General features: G+C 37.9%; 1 protein-coding gene and 1 long non-coding RNA gene across 3 annotated transcripts in view; one reads left to right on the forward strand and one right to left on the reverse strand.

Annotated features, from left to right (window-relative positions):
* The first annotated feature begins 1,094 nt into the window (after positions 1 to 1,094).
* LOC126955654 (uncharacterized) lies at positions 1,095 to 19,655 on the forward strand. Its single transcript, XR_007726013.1, has 5 exons — positions 1,095 to 1,392; positions 4,859 to 4,921; positions 11,272 to 11,304; positions 13,542 to 13,624; positions 19,563 to 19,655. It is a non-coding gene; the product is annotated as an uncharacterized LOC126955654 (long non-coding RNA).
* The window catches only part of GALNTL6 (polypeptide N-acetylgalactosaminyltransferase like 6), a 1,210,113-nt gene continuing 1,207,475 nt past the window's right edge, over positions 18,089 to 20,726 (reverse strand). For both annotated transcript variants that reach the window (XM_050792469.1, XM_050792470.1), the window contains one exon: positions 18,089 to 19,726. In XM_050792469.1, the coding sequence (XP_050648426.1) occupies positions 19,559 to 19,726 (168 nt within the window). In that variant the 3' untranslated portion in view covers positions 18,089 to 19,558. The remainder of the gene's footprint in view (positions 19,727 to 20,726) is intronic.

A 20,726-nucleotide genomic window follows, 5' to 3' on the forward strand; every position in this document is an offset into this window, starting at 1 on the left:
TGGCACCCTAACCAGGCAGTTTCTGTGGCATAACCTTGCCCATGGCTCAGTACGCTCTACCTCCCTTAATTCCCACCCATTTTCTCATCTCTACTGTTGATTCTATGAGCTTTCTGATATCCTTCCGATAAATTCCTCCTCTGCTGAAGTTTTCCAGTGTAATTCTTGCAACCAAGAACACTGACTGCTAAAAGTATATATTATCACCCCATTTTCAGCTGACAATTTGGGTCATTGAAAGGCTATATTGTGGGCCAATAGCCACACAGTAAATAGGGCTGAAATTTGAACCGAGATCCGCTTGATGCCAAGCTTGTATTCTAAACCACTACTCTGTTAAGTACCATTAGTTAAAAATAGGAAATACTACAAAGACTAGCTTCCTATGGTTTTTAGAGAATTAATTTCTTAGCTTAAGGACACAAGGAATTTATACAGTAGGTTATCACCAACTGTTGAGGCTACTGCTAGGAAAAACCACGTCGTGCTGATGAGCTCAGGGAGATGCCTGTGCCATCACTTTCAGCACAAAACCACTGCAGAAGTGTTTGCCAGTCATGGTTCTGTCGTTGTTTTTCTGGAGTCTAGACAGGGTGTTGCTTCCTACCTCTTTTCTGCTGGCTGGTGACCTTCCCTTTTTCATGCTTCCTGCTTTCTTCCCCACCTCCTCTAAAATGAGCTTCCCTCGTTGATTCCCACCACAACCTTTTCCTTCTCTAGGAGAAACCTTAGATAATTATTCCTGCCCCCCTCCCAAAATATAATCCTGCTCTTTAAGGAGAGACTTTTTTTTTTTTTTTCATTCCTTTAGATTGGAAAAAGGCTCCTTCGGTTCATGGTAGAGCCTGACTTTTAAAAGCCTTCTGAGAGGATGTCTCATGGTTAACCCTGGGGAGATGTTTCACTATCTGGCAGCCCTTCTCATCACCGACATTCAGTTTAAATCTCTCTGTCCTTAATTTTACCCCAATTTAGTCCTTCGACTCAGCCCAGTAATGACTCTGACTGTTGTTTACTCTGTGGACACTTTCCAATGACAATCACGTCTCCTCTCGGTCGCTACTCAGCAGAGCTGGCCATTTGAGAATCTTTTAATCATTTCTTTTTGTACGTCAGTCTCTTTGCCCTCTGAGTCATTTGTGCTCTCCTCTTAACTTCCTTCAGTTTGAGCTCAATTGGAAATATGATTAGCATATAGATTTTTCCTGCTTCTGGCAAGGATTTTTACACTGGAAAAAAGAGGCTATACGTTTTGTAGAAAACTCAAGGTCTGACCCACCAAACTCCACTATTGCCTTCCTGGACCAATATCCTTCTTCAATAGCCATTTTATACAACGTTTTCTTCTGGTAATGAGAAGTTAATTGCAAGGCTTTGATACATTTGGATGGGGTTTGTATTTTGTTATCTTTTGTACTTAACTTCAGGCAATGTTACTTATCTTAAAATTGATTGTAGAATGTCTTAAATGTAGCTGCAGTGGCTTATTGTTCTTTTAATAACCATCACTCTTTTGTAATAGGTATCTCTCTTGTCACAGACAGCTTCTGTGATCCGGAAACTCCTATCTCCTCTGGGATCTAACGTTAATTTTTACAGCTGTCTTGTTATCCAGCAGTATTCTTTGTTTTGCTTTACCACAGCCACCCAGGAGTATTTATCAAGCACTGCACAGTTTAACTGCCTATAAAGATTAGGCCCAGGCTATTTACTTACTGGGTTGGTTAAAATTGGCAATTGGGATAATAGTCTTCCCTTTCCAATGGCTGGTGCAGCTGGCATATTTCCTGCCAGGTTGAAAAATATCAGTGCGTTGTTTAATATGTCTCTTTGAAGAGAAATCTGAAGCCAGGGAAAGCAAATGGAAGCCAGCTCACTGTTGGTAGAGCAATTGCCTCCTAGTTAGTTAATATTTGATAGTTAAGAGCTTGAATTTGAATTTTTCAAAAGCATTTGCCTGAGTTAACTAGACTTTATTTTTCACTGGTTTGTTTTTTATCAGTGTGTTGTACAGAGTGAATGGCCTCGGACCTTCAATGGCTGTGCACTGCTTTCTCAGGACTTTCCCTCGGAGGGAAGCACTGACCTCTATCTCTTTCCCTTTTCTCCACCCTTAGAGCTCAGAGATATCAAGAGGCAAAGTGGGGAAAGGTGGGTGACTAAATCACCAGGAATTCCCTGTGGTATCTGTTCCGTGTTGTTCCCTTGTGACGATGATGGGTGGCCTTCCTGTGTCTGATGTTGTCCTATAGTCAGAACCAGGGTTTTCCTCAATTCTCAGGACTAACTGTAACTCTAATCCCTTCTCCTGCTACTGAGAAAGCATAACAGAGTACAAGGCAGTGAAAATGATATTATTTTAGGAAAAAATGAAATTACTTTAGCTCAATTAAAAATGTAGAAACTTTGGAGCTTTATATGTTATGAATGAATTAATTGTGACACCCCTAATTCCTGAACAAGATCCAGGGGTGGACCCAACAAGGATTGGAGCACTGCTGCCCTTCCCATGCCCCCTTGTTAGAATTCCAAGGGTGAAATAGCTCTCCTCTATCAGCTAATTGAGCCAGAAGGGAATATTTAGGAAAAGGAAGGCGAGGTGTGTTCTACTCCCAAAGATGTATGTTACTAGTTTCCTTCCTATAGTGAAGATGACTGGATATTTTTATTTTATAAGGGTTAAAGACTTCAAACATATTCAACATTTTCTGTCTTTTTCTTTTGAGCTTATTCTCTCAGTAATCTTCAGTCATCTATTAAAAAACAATAGTAAAGGGAGAGTAAGATTACTGAGAATGACTTTCCTTTATACATGATATCTGGCTGTGGTTTTTCAATTGGGAAACAGATTTTCAGCCCTACTGGCAAGGTTTACTAAGTATGCCTTTGACTATTTTCTCCCTGAATTTTATTATGTAAAAAGTTTCTTCATAGGAGAAAGCTTTGCCTGAAGCTGTATTGCAGGTTTTTGTAAACTTGCATGATTAGGGTCAACCAATAAATGTTTGATGAATGAATGAGCCAGTATCTTATGCAATTAATAGTGTTGTTGGCCATCTCATTTTTTATGGAGTATACTGTTTGTTCAGTCTAACATTGCCAATAATTACTCTTACCCTAGCCCTCCAAGTGAGGGAAAATATGCTCCATGTTCTCCAGATTGAATTCTTATAGCTTAACATGGACACCCTTTTTGACTTTATTATTATTACAAAATAACGTAATTTTCTACTTATAAGGAAAAATGTACAGTGCAATGTAGGAATAAGTGCCCTAAATTATAGAAATTAGGTTACTTACCCCTGATTATATAGCCAATTAGAACAAAGCTTAACTTCTGTAAGATTAGAGTTGATGACCTTAGGAATTAGAAACAAAAACCAAAAACAGCTTTGCTAAGATGTATGGTAAGCCTTGTTCTTTTGTGGTGATTTAGAATAAGAAGAATTGGCCAAATGCAATATACCTTGAAGAAGTTTAAGAATATTAATTCACATCAGGTCAAAATCATCACTATTATAAAAGTAATTACAACAACCACTGCTTTTGCTTATTTTCCATTTATGTGATTCAGCAGTACAAGCAAAATGAGGTAAAGTTATAGGTCAAGAACAGTCGTCCTTCTTCAGTTATTTCTGAAGCCTTTTATGATTGTATTATAGCCCAATGTTCACCTTAGACTTGTCTCCTTTCTCAGTTTCATGCATTTCTTGTTGCTTAATTAGTTTTAGAAATCAAGGTCACTCTGGAAAGCTTTCAAATCACAGATTCCTGCTCATAAGTGGATAAATGCGAGTATACTGGGAAAAAATACATAGTTTCTACTATTTTTTGTCTCCCTGTGATTCTGGTGCTCTAGGGCTCCTTTGGAAAGGGTTATAGCTTATTCCATTAGCAGTGAAGAGTCCTAAAACTATTATACAATGGGTCCCTCTGCCTCAGCTTTGTTGAGTTCTAAGCCATTAAGGTGAATCTCTACCACGAGTGACTCATGTAATATATTAATATCTATACTTGCCATTTCCATCCACAGAAGCTCCATAGATAAGTTGTATTCTTCTCAGCTTGTATTGGATCTTTTTTCTTTTTCTCAGACTCTTTTCTCTAAATGTTGATAATCCCTAGTGAATGCCATTACCATACTCATTTAGAATGGGGTAACAACATCAGTGTGTGCTGGGAGAGAGGAGAGCAGTCTTTCATAATCTTCTTCCAATGGGGGAACTACATGGGAGTTAAAGCAGCTTAGAGTCATTAAAGTTCCATTGTAAATAAGATTTGTGCTCTTTGACAGAGATTTTTTTTTTTCCTGCCCACTGCCCAATGGGGTATATTTTCCTCTTGCCTCAATTTTTTCCTTGGAGCAGTGATTCTAAAACAATGCATCACATCAATCAAAATATTCAGTTAAGATACATTCCTTATGATTTTGAGTGCAGATTTTCATTTACTCTCTGTTACTTTTCTTCCTCTCTCATTCTCCCTCTTATTTTATCTAGCTCTTTCTCTCTCTGCCTTCTATTTTATAGGTTGAACTATGGGAAATATTGAAAGTAGTGCATTGAAGTAGGCATTATTCCTGCCATTCGTTCATCTATCCAACAAAAAAAAGTTAAGCATCTAACATATACATATTTTAGATTAACTGATATCTCTTTACAGGTCTGTTGCTGGAATAGCATTTAGGAACTTTATATTTGTTTTTGTTTGTTTATTTTATTTTCATTGTTTTGCTATATACCAGATGAGTCATTGTCTCCTTATTGTGGCTGGGGCTGCAGTACAGCTTGTCAAGAACAAACTCTGTAGAAAATAGCTTCATTTCATGGCAGCTTTTCCCCAATTTTATTTGTCTCAGGATGCAGTAAAATTGAACAAACACAGCTTATCCTACATTCTGAAGATGGGGCACATTTATCAGGTAAGTCTGTCAGACATTATTACCACACTTTGATAGAGGAATTACCCCTGGTGCAATGCAAAACCAAGGAAGTAAATTAGCAATAAAAAGCTAGTATCTTCTTCACTGCTTTGTTTTATTGCTAAATTCCCTGACAGCAATCTCCTTCCAAAATCCTCATTCATCACGTGAAACACAATTTTATTGGCGATATACATAAAGCAAATTACAAAATAACAATTTTAATATTGTGGAAGGTGTTTGACAATTCAATTGTTTTGTGAATTCTACTTTCACTTTTTCTTTACTTTTTAATTAAGTGTATATAATTGCATATCAAAACAGAGTAGAAGACTGTATTTCGTTTTTAAAGCACCTTCATTATATGTTATTTATATACTCTAAATTAAGCTGGTTGTTATGATGTTATTTTGATACCATGATTGATGAATAAAGGTTGTAGGGACATTTTCAAGCAGTGAATAGCCTAGATATTATAATCTAGCTGTAATAGCACACAAACAATTTTACTTTAGATAAAGCTTCATGCTCAAACTTAAAAATAGCAAGATAGAACCACATAGCCTAAATGATTTCTAAGGATCTTTCTTTCTTTCTTTCTCTTTCTTTCTTTCTCTTTCTTTCTTTCTTTCTTTCTTTCTTTCTTTCTTTCTTTCTTTCTTTCTTTCTTTCCTTCCTTCCTTCCTTCCTTCCTTCCTTCCTTCCTTCCTTCCTTCCTTCCTTCCTTCCCTCCCTCCCTCCCTCCCTCCCCCTCCCTCTTTCTTTCTTTCTTTCTTTCTTTCTTTCTTTCTTTCTTTCTTTCTTTCTTTCTTTCTTTCTTCCTTTCCTTCCTTCCTTCCTTCTTCTTTCCTTCCTTCCTTCCCTTCCTTCCTTCCTTCCTTCCTCTCCTTCCTTCCTTCCTTCCTTCTTCCTTCCTTCCTTCTTCTTTCTTTCTTCTTTCTTTCTTTCTTTCTTTCTTTCTTTCTTTCTTTCTCTTTCTTTCTCTCTCTCTTTCTTTCTTTCTCTCTTTCTTTCTCTCTCTTTCTTTCTTTCTTTCTTTCTTTCTTTCTTTCTTTCTTTCTTTCTTTCTTTCTTTCTTTCTTTCTTTCTTTCTTTCTTTCTTTCTTTCTTTCTTTCTTTCTTTCTTTCTTTCTTTCTTTCTTTCTTTCTTTCTTTCTTTCTTTCTTTCTTTCTTTCTTTCTTTCTACAGAATTTCACTCTTGTTGCCCAGACTGCAGTGCAATGGTGTGATCTCAACTCACTGCAGCCTCTGCCTCCAGGGTTCAAGTGATTCTCCTGCCTTAGCCTCCCAGGCAGCTGGGATTACAGGTGCCTGCCACCATGCCTGGCTAATTTTTGTATTTTTAGTAGAGACGGAATTTCACCATGTTGGCCAGGCTGGTCTCGAACAACTGACCTCAGGTGATCTGCCTGCCTCGGCCTCCCAAAGTACTGGGATTACAGGCATGAGCCACCATGCCTGGCCTAGGACTTTTCAATAAGTAACCCAAGTACTCAAACCCAAACCTACTTTGTGAGCCCCTACATGTTGACTCTGATCCTACATGTTGACTCTGGATTAATATTTCATATTGTCCATGAGTATTTTGTTCAATGTCTTTAAGAAGAAAATCAGTCCTGATTTTCACCTGCGTTTCCTCTATGATTACAAATAACACCTCATTTCCCCCTAAAAAATTATCTGGTTTGCACAATAGATTATATGGCTACCCTACCTAAGAAGCACTTTGCTAGACTATACGCTGCTGGAGGACAGGGTTTCATTAAATACCAAACTCTTTCATTTACATTTTGCTTTGCAAGTTATGAAGCAATTTCATGTTTATTATCATATTTCACACAATTATAAGAAGGCCTAGAGGGACTGAATATTTGTCCTATTTCAAATGGGAAAGAAAGACTGTAGCAGTCGTTTTTTGACGACTAACCAGTCTTTTTTCCCTAGTTGCATATACTTTTTAGTCTAATGCAAAAACTCACTCTTGTTGGTACTCAACAAACATTTATTGAAATAAATCTAGAGAGAATGTTGCGCCCTCAGAGCAAAAGACCAAGCTCCTGATGTTGTCGGAAACAGTTTTATCCTAGTTTGGGAGAAGAGACACACAAAGTATATATCATGAGGGAAGATTGGGGATTTTGCTGTTCTAACATTTTTCTTTACTCCAACAAGAAAGATCCTTTGATTTTCTTACCAAAGGAATTTCACTCATCTGATGTTTTAACTTACTTGGAGGAAGTTTACTCGGGGTCGATGGAAATAGAAAAGAATTTTTTAAAACAGAGAGAATAATTTCTCAAAGAGCTTAGCATCTTGGCCAGCGGCTTAGCTCTGGTAGCAGATAGTGCAATGTGTATTGCTTTGCTCTATAGCGGAAATATTCACCAACATTTTTAGAAACTGCCACTGAAGCTGCAGCTCATTTTCTCTGTAGACTTTCTCCCTGGCCATTTTAAACTGTCACTGCCTCAACCCCATAGGCGATTTTCTGGCAGACGACTGATGTCTGAGGAATGTAGAAACAAGGTCATTAGCTTTCCTCCAGTTAAGTCCTTCCTGTCGTTCACAATAAAAGAACCTCAACTCCAGGCCCTTTTTCAAGCAGAGGCATTTGTTATCCAGATGAATTGCCCCAAAGATTGTTTTATTTTAAACATTTCAATGACTGACTCTGCATAGTTGTTTAATACTTGTTTGAGCTCCTTTGTTTTTTTTTGTTTTGTTTTGTTTTTCGATAAATCCTTGTCTTCTGACTGAAGGCAGTTTGGAGAATGTATGTGTTTCTGACCCCAACCATTTGCTAGTGGGTAGACATTAATGAGAAGTGGCTCCTTGCTTCAAATGCAGTATTTCTTTTGTGAGATTATTTCTTTGACATCTCAGTCACTCTGACACTTCCCTGCTGCTTCCTCTAGGACATTAAAAAAATTGTCGTAAGCAATAAAGCATGACTGTTTCTTTCTCTCTTCCAACCCCACCCGTACACACTTTCCCACCTCCTTTCATCCATTCTTTACTAGAATAGGGAGTGTTAGACAGGCCTTCAATGCCCCCTTTATCTTTAACAAAAATTGAAAGTCCTGATCATGTAATTTTATCCTTTTGATTTGAGATGCACTGTCTAGGTTTTGACCCTAATAGGATATTTTGCGTCTACTGCATTTTTTTTCACCATAAAATCTGAACACATGGCTTGGTTTATCAGTGCAAAACCACACTATAAATTCCATAACAATTTTTTGGGTGGTAGAGATTTGAATAGCAAACATTGGTAAAGTGAAACACCCTTTCCCATACATTCTCTTTCATGCGTCCTTAGTATACACAAAAATAACAGAAAAATATTTGGAAAAAATAGTGTGGAGGATTTACTCTGTGTGCCATTAGAGGCTGAAATTTAAATAAACTGAAAAGAAAAAAATTAAATTAACTTTTATTTCAGAAGACAGAGGATGAGGTAGAAATGACCTTTAAAGAAGGTCTTAGTGTTTATTTTCAATGAAAAGAAAGTTACAAATCTGAGAGAACCACAGTTAAAACACAGCAGAAATTCTAAGCTTTTCCTTACCTTCTGTAACTTTTTTCTAACAAAGTTAGTGAACTGAGTTGAGCATAGTGAGATATTGTTACGCTTAAAAGACTTTTAATTAAACTTGTAGTATTTTTTCAAAGACGGGGGGAACCATAGCTCAACTGTATTTACACAATGTATTTGAAATGGTGTTGGCTGGTTATTTGCCATCAGAAATTAATGTTTCCTTTCCCAAGACAAAACTTGAGAAAAAGCATGGTTTAGGGGCAGAAGGACTAATACACTGAAAAACAATGTTGAGTAAATCAGTTCACCATGCTATGCCTTCTTTTGATTTTCACTTCTATTCTACAGTAGAATGAAGTTCACTAAGAACATAGAGAAAGGGACAATAATATCAAATTATTAATGTGAGACTCAATACCAGGCACTTAAAGTAAGGGTCTTGATGGATTTGTTATACTTTAATTGAGAAATTTAAGTGATTGAAAAGATATTTACTATGATACCATAATACTGCCTATTTTTGGTCTTCAAATTCTGTGATCCTGCTTTAAATAATTTATGGGAGAAACTTTCTTCCAGTTATAAATATTTATTGGATTAAATTAACACTTGTTTGAATTTCGAGTGTATTGGGGCTTTATTATCATTTCCAATACATGCCTCTTAAACATAACTAATGCTTTCTAAACAGATGCAACATTAACAAAATTATCTTTAAGAAGATATTTTCAAAGTGGTGAGACCACTGGTCTGGACCAATAGCTTTCAAAACGTGGACTCCAGACCATCAGCATCATCTAGCAACATGTTGGAAATGTAAATTCTTGAGCCTCATTTCAATCACTAAGGGGTGGCCCAGTATTCTGTGTTTTAACATTACCTCCAGGTGTTTAAACACTAAGGTTTAATAATCATTGACCTAATAAAAGCTAGAGAATTCTTGAAATAAAATGTTCTTAGGCATGTTTCTCTCAATGCAAATTTATAATAGCTTCGGATTACAACTGATCATTCCTCCAGACATCTGCAGTGTTTACTTGTGAGCAACCATGTCAGATAATTAACTTGGATTTGCTAGTGGTAGGATATTAGGAACTGGGGCACAAAGCAATTATTTATCTCTTTGATAATAGAATTTTCTGTATCTAGTGGCCTAACCCAGAAATTCTGATACAATAGATTTGAGGTAAGACCTGCTGCTATATTCTAAATGTTTGTGTCACTACCCCCCAAATTTATATATTGAAATCCTGACCTCCACGGTGATGGTATTAGGAGGCAGACCTTTTAGGAAGTGATGAGGTCATGAAGGCAGAGATTTCATAATTGGGATTAGTTCTCTTATGAAAGAGGCCCCTGAGAGCTCCCTTGCCCCCTCACTATGTGAGGCCGCGGTGAGAAGACGTGATCTTTAAATCAGAAACTGGGGCCTCAGCAGGCACTGAATCTGCCTGCTCCTCCATCTCGGACTTCTCAGCCTCCAGAACTGTAAGAAATACATTCCTATTATCTCTAAGTTACCCAGTGTATGATATTTTGTTATAGCAGCCCAAACAGACCAAAAGGCCTAGTAATACACATGTTTAACTTGTACCCTCAAAAGAGAAAAACTGCCGGAGAGAATTCACATCAGTGCAGACAGAGAGTCTCACATGGCTAAGAAATGCGCCTGACAACTTTTCAGAAATAAGACTATTAAAAGAAGGTCAGCTTGGAGTCTTACTGCGAAGTGAGCACAAATTCTTTGCTTAATGACTGTTTTCCTCTCCCTGAGGACTGAACTCATTGATAATTACCAAGAACACAGTATTTGCTTTTAGATTTATCATCTAGAGCTATGCAAATAGCTTTAATTGATCACTTCTTTTCTTAAAAGTACCTTGGAAATCTCATTAAGAAGGACTAATCCTGGATTCACTTCTTACTTTAATAAGCTTGTGGGAAAATCAACAAAAACACACAGGTACAGAGAAGAACAAACATAATTAAGCGGTTAAAAACAGAAGTCTCCAAGGAGTGAGTGATTTTACTACTTTGAGGTACCTCCATACAACTCATATTGGCTTTGCTCTGGGTGAATGACCCTGTAGTGAGGTATAAAGTACCATTGAGAATGGAAGGAGCAGAGGCCTACATATTAGAAGGCCTGAATCTAGCTAGTCCTGATTCTGCTGTTAACTTGCTAGCCCCTTGCAAGCCCCTTCACTCTGAGTCCTTCAGTTTTTTCATAAGGATTATAATATTATCGACAGCAGAGGTTTTTATAAGTGTGGAGTGAGACAATACACATAAAATTGCTTTGAAAAACAAAAGTAGTAATTCAAATAGAATGTCCATCCATCATCCATCTATCTACGTATCTACATATCTATGTATCTATGTATCTATGTACGTATGTATGTATGTATCTATCTATATATCTATCTATCATCTATCTATCTATCTATCATCTATCTATCTATACTTTACCATAATATTGAGAATTAATAATGTGGTTAATAGGCCATGTTGGAGATCCACTGTTCTGAGCTTGGAAAAATATAAAATGACTGCATTGATTTCAAATAAATTTTTTAAATTATGAAAAAATCATTTAAATTAGACTTCATTCAGCAAAGGGATTTAGGTGGATATATAACTCTTGATTACAAAGCTTTCATTAAGTAACTTGTAAAGACCCATGTGAATGCAATACACAGTCATCAAGAAGCTGATTTTGGTCTGGTCCTGTTTGAAGGGAAGGAATAAGTCGAGTTGATTTCTTGTAGACTGTAAGCCTTAATAAGCAAAATACGTTTTCTTTTCCTACAGGAATAAGAAACAGGCACGTGGACTATAAATAGGGTGAGTATTTAATTTGTTATTAAAATTAGGACACTTTTAAGAGTAAAAGGGGGCCAGGCGTGGTGGTGCGCACCTGTAATCCCAGCACTTTGGGAAGCCAAGGCGAGAAGATCACTTGAGCCCTGGAGTTTGAGGTTACAGTGAACTAACATTGCACCACTACACTCCAGCCTGGAAGACAGAGCAAGACCGTGTTTCTAAAAAATAAAAACAGGCTGGCATGCAGTGGCTCAGATCTGTAATCCCAGCACTTTAGGAAGCCGAGGTAGGTGGATCACTTGGGGTCAGGAGTTTGAGACCAGCCTAGCCAACATGGTGAGACCCCCCCCGCCCCGCCGTCTCTACTAAAAATGCAAAAATTAGTGAAGCGTGGTGGCACATGCCTGTAATTCCAGCTACTCAGGAGGCTGAGGCACAAGAATTGCTTGAGTCTGGGAGGCAGAGGCTATAGTCAGCCAAGATTGCACCACTGTGCTCCAGCCTGCTTGATAGAGCCAGACTCCCTCTCAAAAATTATAAAAGTAAAAATAAAAATTAAAAGAAAAACAGTAAAAGGGACATTATTAATAATCACACAGGACAACAAGCATAGGCATAAAGTAATATAGGTAAACCAGCATCTAAGCTGTTTAGTTATGAATAGCCCTCTCAAGGTGAGTAAAGTCAGAATAAACTCATCGGCAAAAAGATTCTGAAATATAACCAGCCTTTCTGTACTGAGGTCAGTTGGATCACCACGTTGGAACGAGCAAAGAAGGACAGCAGAGGCCCGCGGAAAGCCTAGGAAGCTATTGTGCCTCAGGCAGAAGCAGGCAACTTCAGGCAACAGGGATGGAAGAAATGTTTCCAGGTTTCTCTGAAGTGAAGCATCAAACGTGTGCCTGAGCTGTTGTCTGCCGAGAGGCTGCAGTACCAGACACACCAGTCTGGTATGTCAAGCTCAGAGATGAGTGACTATGAATAAAAGCTTCAGGTCAATGTCAAGTCTACCAAATAGAGTTGCAAACAGCTCCCAGTTCTGCAAGCAAAGGCTATAGACATAAATCAAAGAGCAATCTTCCAATGTTGGCAGTGCGGGAAAGACTGGCCACTCGTCACGCTTCAGTGTCCTCAGCCACCGTTTCACACATGGAGAGTAATTACAGTTGGTGGTGTCATCTGAGAGGAATGATGGCAGAAGCAGGACTGGTCGATGAGGTGAAGGGAGAGAATGAAGTGTGCCCCATATTGAGAGATATAATTTACTTATCTCCATTTATGTGTACTTCCAGAATCATAGGGAATCACTTAAAAATATTTTCCCTTTGAGGCATTCTTTCTCATGATTTATAAGAAATGCCTTATTTCCAGCATATCTCCAGCATGTGTTTATGGAATCGCATTGCAGCCTCATAATCCTGCCAGGGTAACAAGCCTAAAGACATTTTACTAAATGAGTTTTTAGGGATAAATCAATGTTCACAATGTCATATTGTTAGGATGATTCTAAATTCTGAAAAAATATAACCTAGCACTCTTCCTCAGGGGAAGGTCAGGAGAACTGCCTAGTTCTGGGGCAGATTCTGCAGTAAGACAAGAAGTCAAAGGCACAGCTGGCATAGCCTTATCATCAACTTTCTTCTGAGTCCTTAGATGTGTGATATCCTGGGCCAGGAATGTCCCACAGTGGCAGGTGGGGCCCTTTATGACTGCGGGATAGCCAGCTTTGTAATCAAAATGTGATTGAATTTCTTTCTTTTTTTTTTTTTTAAGACAGGATCTCACTTTGTCACCTAGGCTGGAGTGCAGTGGTGTGATCATGGCTCACTGCAGCCTCGACCTCTTGGGCTCAAGTGATCCTCCCACCTCAGCCTCCCCAGTAGCTGCAATTACAGGCATGTGCTATGACACCCAGCTAATTTTTAAAAATGTTTTATAGAGACAAGGTCTCATTATGTTGTCCAGGCTGGTCTTGAACTCCTGAGCTCAAGTGATCCTCCCGCCTTGGCTTCCCACAGTGCTGGGATTATAGGTGTGAGCCGCTGTGCCTGGGGCACTAACTCTTTTGATGGGTCAGCCATAAACTTCATAGAGCTTATTTTTCCAAGAAAACATTCTTTTCTCACTATTTCCTTATGGAGATAGTTATAAAAAGATAGAAATAAAAGTTTTTCATCTGAGAGGAAGAAGCACAAAATAATAGTAGGTATTTACTTATTTATATTTGTCTATCTTCTTTTAAAACATTGCTACTAAAGGAAATGATGTCAAGTGTTGGCATGGGTTTCATGTTTTCCAAGAAACATGAGAAGAACGGGCCTAACACACTCTTTCATTGCTTGTAAGTCAATTTTCATTTTCTGTTATTCATTTATTGTATAAAGTTTTAGGATATCAATTAGTAAAGCAATTCTGGAACTTGCATTACTCCCTGAGGCTTCTGATGTAGTGAATACTTTTAAAAACAGTTATCTGATCATATTAATGTTTTTAAGTAAATACCAGTAGACATAGAAGCCAGTACATTGCTATTGGCAGGGTATTAATCCAGCCTTGAAAAAAGTGTATGTAAGTCCTACATTTAGTTCATGATTGCTTTAAAGCAGAGCTTTTTCTTTGTAAGTACATAAAAAAAATTTTAAAAATTAATTATTCTGGCAAAACCATGTCTTATGATGGAGAAGTAGCAATTTCCAAGGCCAGATTATGATTTTTCCTCCCATTCTGATAAAAGGGTAGGTCAGTACTCTACTGTCCAATTTATTTTTATTTATTATTATTATTATTATTTTGAGACAGAGTCTTGCTCTGTCACCAGGCTGGAGTGCAGTGGCACGATCTCGGCTCACTGCAACCTCTGCCTCCTGGGCTCAAATGATTCTCCTGCCTCAGCCTCCCGAGTAGCTGGGACTACAGGCACCCGCCACCTCGCCCGGCTAGTTTTTTGTATTTTTTTAGTAGAGACGGGGTTTCACTGTGTTAGCCAGGATGGTGTCGATCTCCTGACCTTGTGATCCACCCGTCTTGGCCTCCCAAAGTGCTGGGATTTAATTTTTGTATTTTTAGTAGAGACGGGGTTTCACCATGTTGGCCAGGATGACCTCAATCTCTTGACCTCATGATCTGCCCGCCTCGGCCTCCCAAAGTGCTGAGATTACAGGTGTGACCCACGTGCCCGGCCTACTGTCCAATTTTCAAATCATGTTATTTCCAGGAAAGAGAGTGTTTCTGAGGATTGTTCAGTCCCCTTTGTTAAATAAACATACCAACAAACGTAGTTTTCTGCTTTTCAGAATGGTAGTAGTGGTGCTTCAGGTAAACAGTCTTAACCTTCAGTGGAGTGGAAATGCCTTCTCAGATGTGCTTATTGGCAATGTTGTGTCCTTTGGCTTAAGGGTAGATTCTCGAGGCTTCATTTCATTCTATTTGTTTCCTATTTGCACACATTTAACAGTTGCTTGACAGTTTGGAGTTTTAATTTTGGTCTTAATGTCTCAAGTGTTCCTTAATTTAAAAAATTAATTTTTTATATTACATTTAAACAATTTAATTTAATTTTTTAAAACTTTTATTTTAAGTTCAGGAGTGAATGTGCAGGTTTGTTATATCAGTAAACTGTGTCATGGCGATTGCTTGTACAGATTATTTCATCACCCAGGTATTAAGCCCAGTACCCGTAAGTTATTTTTCTTGATCCTCTCCCTCTTCTCACCCTCCACCCTTGAATATGCCCCAAAATATTACATTATTTTATTCAGAGATCAAGAGACCAATCTTGGTTGACCTCTGTGTATCACACCAAAACAATACAATATATTCAGGATTTCTCAAAGGACAGAGCCAAACATGTTATGGCTAGCTTTCCATGATTATAGCATCCTACAAGATCATTGCAAATCTGAACTTTGCAGGGTGCAGAACCCAGGGTTGTCTCTTTCATAGAATTGTAAATAGCAGTCAGCTGTTTAATGACATAATGTGAATTTTTATTGGCTCATCTAATTCTACAACAAGATTGCTCTGTGAACACTTGAGATAAATCTTCATTCATTCTCTGGAATTGTTCAACACACAGGTTAATTTCTCACTATTGATTTTCTCCAGTATGCATCTTGAATGCTTCAAGATCTCTTGATCTATACAAAATATCTCTGTGACAGAAGGTTAAAAAAATAGCTCTTCAAATTTATGACGAACCCACAGCCAATATCATACTCAATGGGCAAAAGTTGGAAGCATTCCCTTTGTAAACTGGCACAAGACAAGGATGCTCTCTCACCACTCCTATTCAACAAATTATTGGAAGTTCTGGCCAGGGCAATCAGGCAAGAGAAATAAATAAAGGGTATTCAAATAGGAAGACAGGGAGCCAAATTATCTCTGTTTGCAGATGAAATGATTGTATGTTTAGAAAACTCCATTGTCTCAGCCCAAAAACTCCTTAAGCTGATAAGCAACTTCAGCAAAGTCTCAGGACACAAAATCAGTGTGCAAAAATCACAAACATTCCTATACACCAATAATAGACAGAGAACCAAACCGTGAGTGAACTCCCATTCACAATTACTACAAAGAGAATAAAATATCTAGGACTACAACTTACAAAGGGACATGAAGGACCTCTTCAAGGAGAAGTACAAACCACTGCTCAAGGAAATAAGAGAGGATGCAAACAAATAGAAAAACATTCCATGCTCATGGATAGGAAGAATCAATATCATGAAAATGGCCATACTGCCCAAAGTAATTTATAGATTCAATGCTATTCCCATCAAGCTACCATTTACTTTCTTCACAGAATTAGAAAAAAACCACTTTGAATTTCACATGGAACCAAAAAAGAGCCCATAGAGCCAAGGCAATACTAAGCAAAAAGAACAAAGCTGGAGGCATCATGCTACCTGACTTCAAACTATACTACAAGGCTACAATAACCAAAACAGCATGGTACTGGTACCAAAACAGATATAGAGACCAATGGAAGGGAACAGAGACCTCAGAAATAACACCACACATCTACAACCATCTGATCTTTGACAAACCTGACAAAAACAAGCAATGGAGAAAGGATTCCCTATTTAATAAATGGTGTTGGGAAAACTGGGTAGCCATATGCAGAAAACTGAAACTGGACTCCTTCATTACACCTTGTACAAAAATTAACTCAAGATGTATTAAAAACTTAAGCATAAGACCTAAAACCATAAAAACCCTAGAAGAAAACCTAGGCAATACCATTCAGGACATAGGCATCCGCAAAGACTTCATGACTAAAACACCAAAAGCAATGGCAACAAAAGCCAAAATTGACAAATGGGATCTAATTAAACTAAAGAGCTTCTCCACAGCAAAAGGAACTATCATCAGAGTGAACAGGCAACCTACAGAATGGGAGAACGTTTTTGCAATTTATCCATCTAACAACGGGCTAATATCCAGAATCTACAAAGAACTTAAACAAATTTACAACAAAAAAAGACCCGCTCAAAGACTGGGCAAAGGATATGAACAGACACTTCTCAAAAGAAGACATTTATGCGGCCAAAAAACATATGAAAAAAAACTCATCATCACTGGTCATTAGAGAAATGCAAATCAAAACCACAATGCTATACCATCTCATGTCAGTTAGAATGGCGATCATTAAAAAGTCAGGAAACAACAGATGCTGGAGAGGATGCAGAGAAACAGAAACACTTTTACACTGTTGGTCGGAGTGTAAATTAGTTCAACCATTGTAGAAGACAGTCTGGCGATTCCTCAAGGATCTAGAATCAGAAATACCATTTGACCCAGCAATCCCATTACTGGGTCTATACCCAAAGGATTAGAAATCATTCTACTATAAAGACACATGCACACATATGTTTATTGCAGCACTGTTCACAATAGCAAAGACTTGGAACCAATCCAAATGCCCATCAATGATAGACTGGATAAAGAAAATGTGGTACATATATACCATGGAATACTATGCAGCCATAAAAAAGGATGAGTTCATGTCTTTTGCAGGGACATGGATGAAGCTGGAAACCACCATTCTCAGCAAACTAACACAGGAACAGAAAACCAAACACCACATATTCACACTCATAAGTGGGAACTGAACAACGAGAACACATGGACACAGGGAGGGGAACATCAAACACTGGGGGAACATCACACACTGGGGCCTGTCAGGGGGTAGGGGACCAGGGGAAGGATAGCATTAGGAGAAATACCTAATGTAGATGAGGGTTTGATGGGTGTAGCAAACCACCATGGCATGTGTATACTTATGTAATAAACCTGCACATTCTCCACATGTATCCCAGAACTTAAAGTATAATTTAAAAAAAAAGAAAAAAAGAAAAAGAAAAAAGTAGCTCTTCAAAAGAATGCTTGAAAAATCAGTAAAGATAATGAAATAACTCTTCCCCAACTATTGGCCTGGTAGTTTAACTAGACATTTTCATTAGGTTTCAGGGAGATAACAAAATCATGAACATGTACAAGAAGAGGCTTCATGTACTGTATTACAGTTTCTGAATGTGGATATTACTTTAGTGGGCATCCCCAGGGAGGCATAGTTTTCTCATCTAGTGATTGGAAATCTCAAGTTAAATCACAGTAAAATCCAGAACCAGCTTTGGTAACAGAGTGAGGCAACACAGCACAAGATAAAAAACACAGGAATACGGCCCAGAAGACATCAGCCTGGCCAGGAGTTGGGCCTTTCTGGGCTTTTATTATTCATCTGAAGAAGCAAAGGGATTGGATCCTAGGAGTCTTCCCAGTTCTAAAATTTAATGCTCTAGATCCAAGATGTTATATAAATTTTTATTAACAGGAAAACCAACTTCAAACAAAAAACAAAAAGAAAGCAAAGTTAAAACACTTTTATACTGAAAAAACTTAAGAGATGTGTCATAAACATGATTCTTTTTTCTCGAGAACCACCTTGATACCTGTATATTCTTCCCCCATCTTGATATTATTGAACAGTAAAAAATTGTTTTAAGGATTAATTGTTCCATTTAGTTTTCAGAGCATTCCTTTCTTCATCCCTGAAATATTGTCCCATTAACAGAAAATGGTGTCAGAAACACTTTACTAATGGTAATTCCTTTTATGAGCTTCCAAATAAAAGAATGTCATTAATATCAACACTACAAAAGAATGACAACGAGAAAAAAAATAAAAAACAAAAGCAAAACCCAAATAAACAAACGAACAAATGAAACCACTTGTATGCTCCCACCACTGATTAAACAGAATTGAAGTGAACCAAGCCATTTTCATATATCACTTGGAGTGTAGATTTATTTGGGTTTAAGAATCTCCTAAACTAATTACATCAACCTCACTCCATTTCCTTGCTTAATAAAAATTATGACTGGACAAATATCAGACTTTTAAGGTTTTAAAAATAATAGAAAAGTAAAAATAGATTTCCCAGGGAAGTCCCTCTCCTAAATCTTATATGGTTTTGCTGCTTCTGTGAGATCTTTCTTTGGAGTAACTTGAGAGCACAGATTTTTGTTTTTGTTTTTGTTTTTAACTGGATTCATAGAAGGGCACTGAATTAGAAATCCAGTGGATTCAAGGAGGTGAACTTCCACAAACAATAAAAAACCTTTGCTCTGAAAAAACAAAAAGGCAAATGTAAACGAAAGAATGGGAACACTGGATGTCCATTTCATTATGTAATTGAAGTCTTACATTAGATATTGCACCCTCACTGAAAAAAACAAAACAAAACAGAATAGTATGAGCACTCTGAAATCATCTGCAGCACTTTTAAGGGTTAAACCTGCTTAACCCATTCTTAGTCAGAGAATGGCACCAAAGAGTACAGCTCACCCTTTAAGCGTGGCTAGTTCTAAACCTGTGATATCCTCAGGTTGTCAGAGCAGTCATGCACTCCGTTTTCACCCCCCTCCCACCCAGTTAATAGGATCCATTCATAGCTACTCACTACTGCAGGATTTGACCTGAGAAATGCTAGGATTTATTAGCTCAGCAGTTGTTTTGAAAAGTCCCTAAATTATCTTTGCCCTTGGCCAGCAAGGGAACTGCTAGTCTCGAGTTCTCAGAAGCAGCTGGTGAGATTCTCAGCCAAGTTCTTCAGATGCAGGAAGTTCTTCAAAACAACCTACTTTGACATGGCATTTACAAATCTTTAAACCAGCCTTCCTGGATCGAGGAAATGTTATTCCTGACTCCTTCGACCCAGATGCTGGCTAAAATTTCATTTATAATCTGTAGGTAATCACTTTTTCTTCCTTCCTTCTTTCTAGGAGCTGGCATGGTGGTTAAATTTTTCTAAAACAGTCATATTAATATGTTCAAAAATCCACTGCTGAGTCTCAGAGAGAGGGTCACATCTGGCCATGAAAATCTTCTTCTCTGCGGGGTTGCAATCCATGCAGCTGTTGCTCACAGGATGGAATAATGTTCTGTCCTGGAGAAGTCAGGAAGAAAAGAAAAGACTATTGTAATACGTGGTGAATGGTTACAACCCAAAATATACAGAAGTAAGATATTTCTGTTTATATTTCAGTATATATTCATTGTGTAAATAGAACAGGTCCCAAATCAAACAATAGCAGGTGGAGTTGCCAATGTGGAATGTGAATTTGTAGGCTCTATTGGCACTATGTAGAGCCTACAAGCAGGTTCAACTAGAGACAATAAATGTATTCATTCATTCATTCATTCAATCGGTCATTCACTTTTTAAAAAAAAGCAATCCATTCATTTTCTGCTCTGTGGTGAGCTTTTTGCTATGTGCTTGGATTTTGAAGATAATAAGTATATGGGGTTGCTTGTCAAGTAGCCAATAATGTAGCTATCTGGGGAGAAACACATACACAATAAATTATATTTTAGTGCACAGTAAATAATACCCCCTGCTCACACGCACACACAGTGACTAGAAGAGTCATAATTCCCTCACATTGAACCTCTAATGGGAAAGAGAAATAACAAAAGAAAACAAAAAGCAGTCAAAAGTGCTGGGTTCTCAGCTGCCTTTTTGAGAAGATGAATATGAGTTTGGGGACAGGGGGCACACAGGCAATAACTGGATGTACAAATTCAAATTTGCTAGCTCTTGAGCTTCCGTCTCCTCTCAATCCCTTTATTGATATAATGCAGGTGTTCCAGTGCTGCCATTCTCATTGCTTTCTGCAAAATGGAGGAGGCAACATTCATTTAAAAAAAGCCCCCAGGTACGTGATGCAGATAACAGTCCAGTGAATGAAAAGATACACGGGGACAGAAAGTTTAAGTAGTGAGCAAGCTCATTATCTGAACAAGCTCTGTTAACACACACCCCCTTTTAATTGTGTAAGTGGGGATAAGGCAATGCTAAAAAAAAAAAAGATTTTTCCTTATTAGTAATGAATTTTATCTCTAATGTGGTCTATAATGCCAATAATACAAGAAAACATCCCCAAATC

This window comes from Macaca thibetana, chromosome 5 (assembly GCF_024542745.1).
Source record: "Macaca thibetana thibetana isolate TM-01 chromosome 5, ASM2454274v1, whole genome shotgun sequence".
NCBI classification, from domain to species: domain Eukaryota; kingdom Metazoa; phylum Chordata; class Mammalia; order Primates; family Cercopithecidae; genus Macaca; species Macaca thibetana.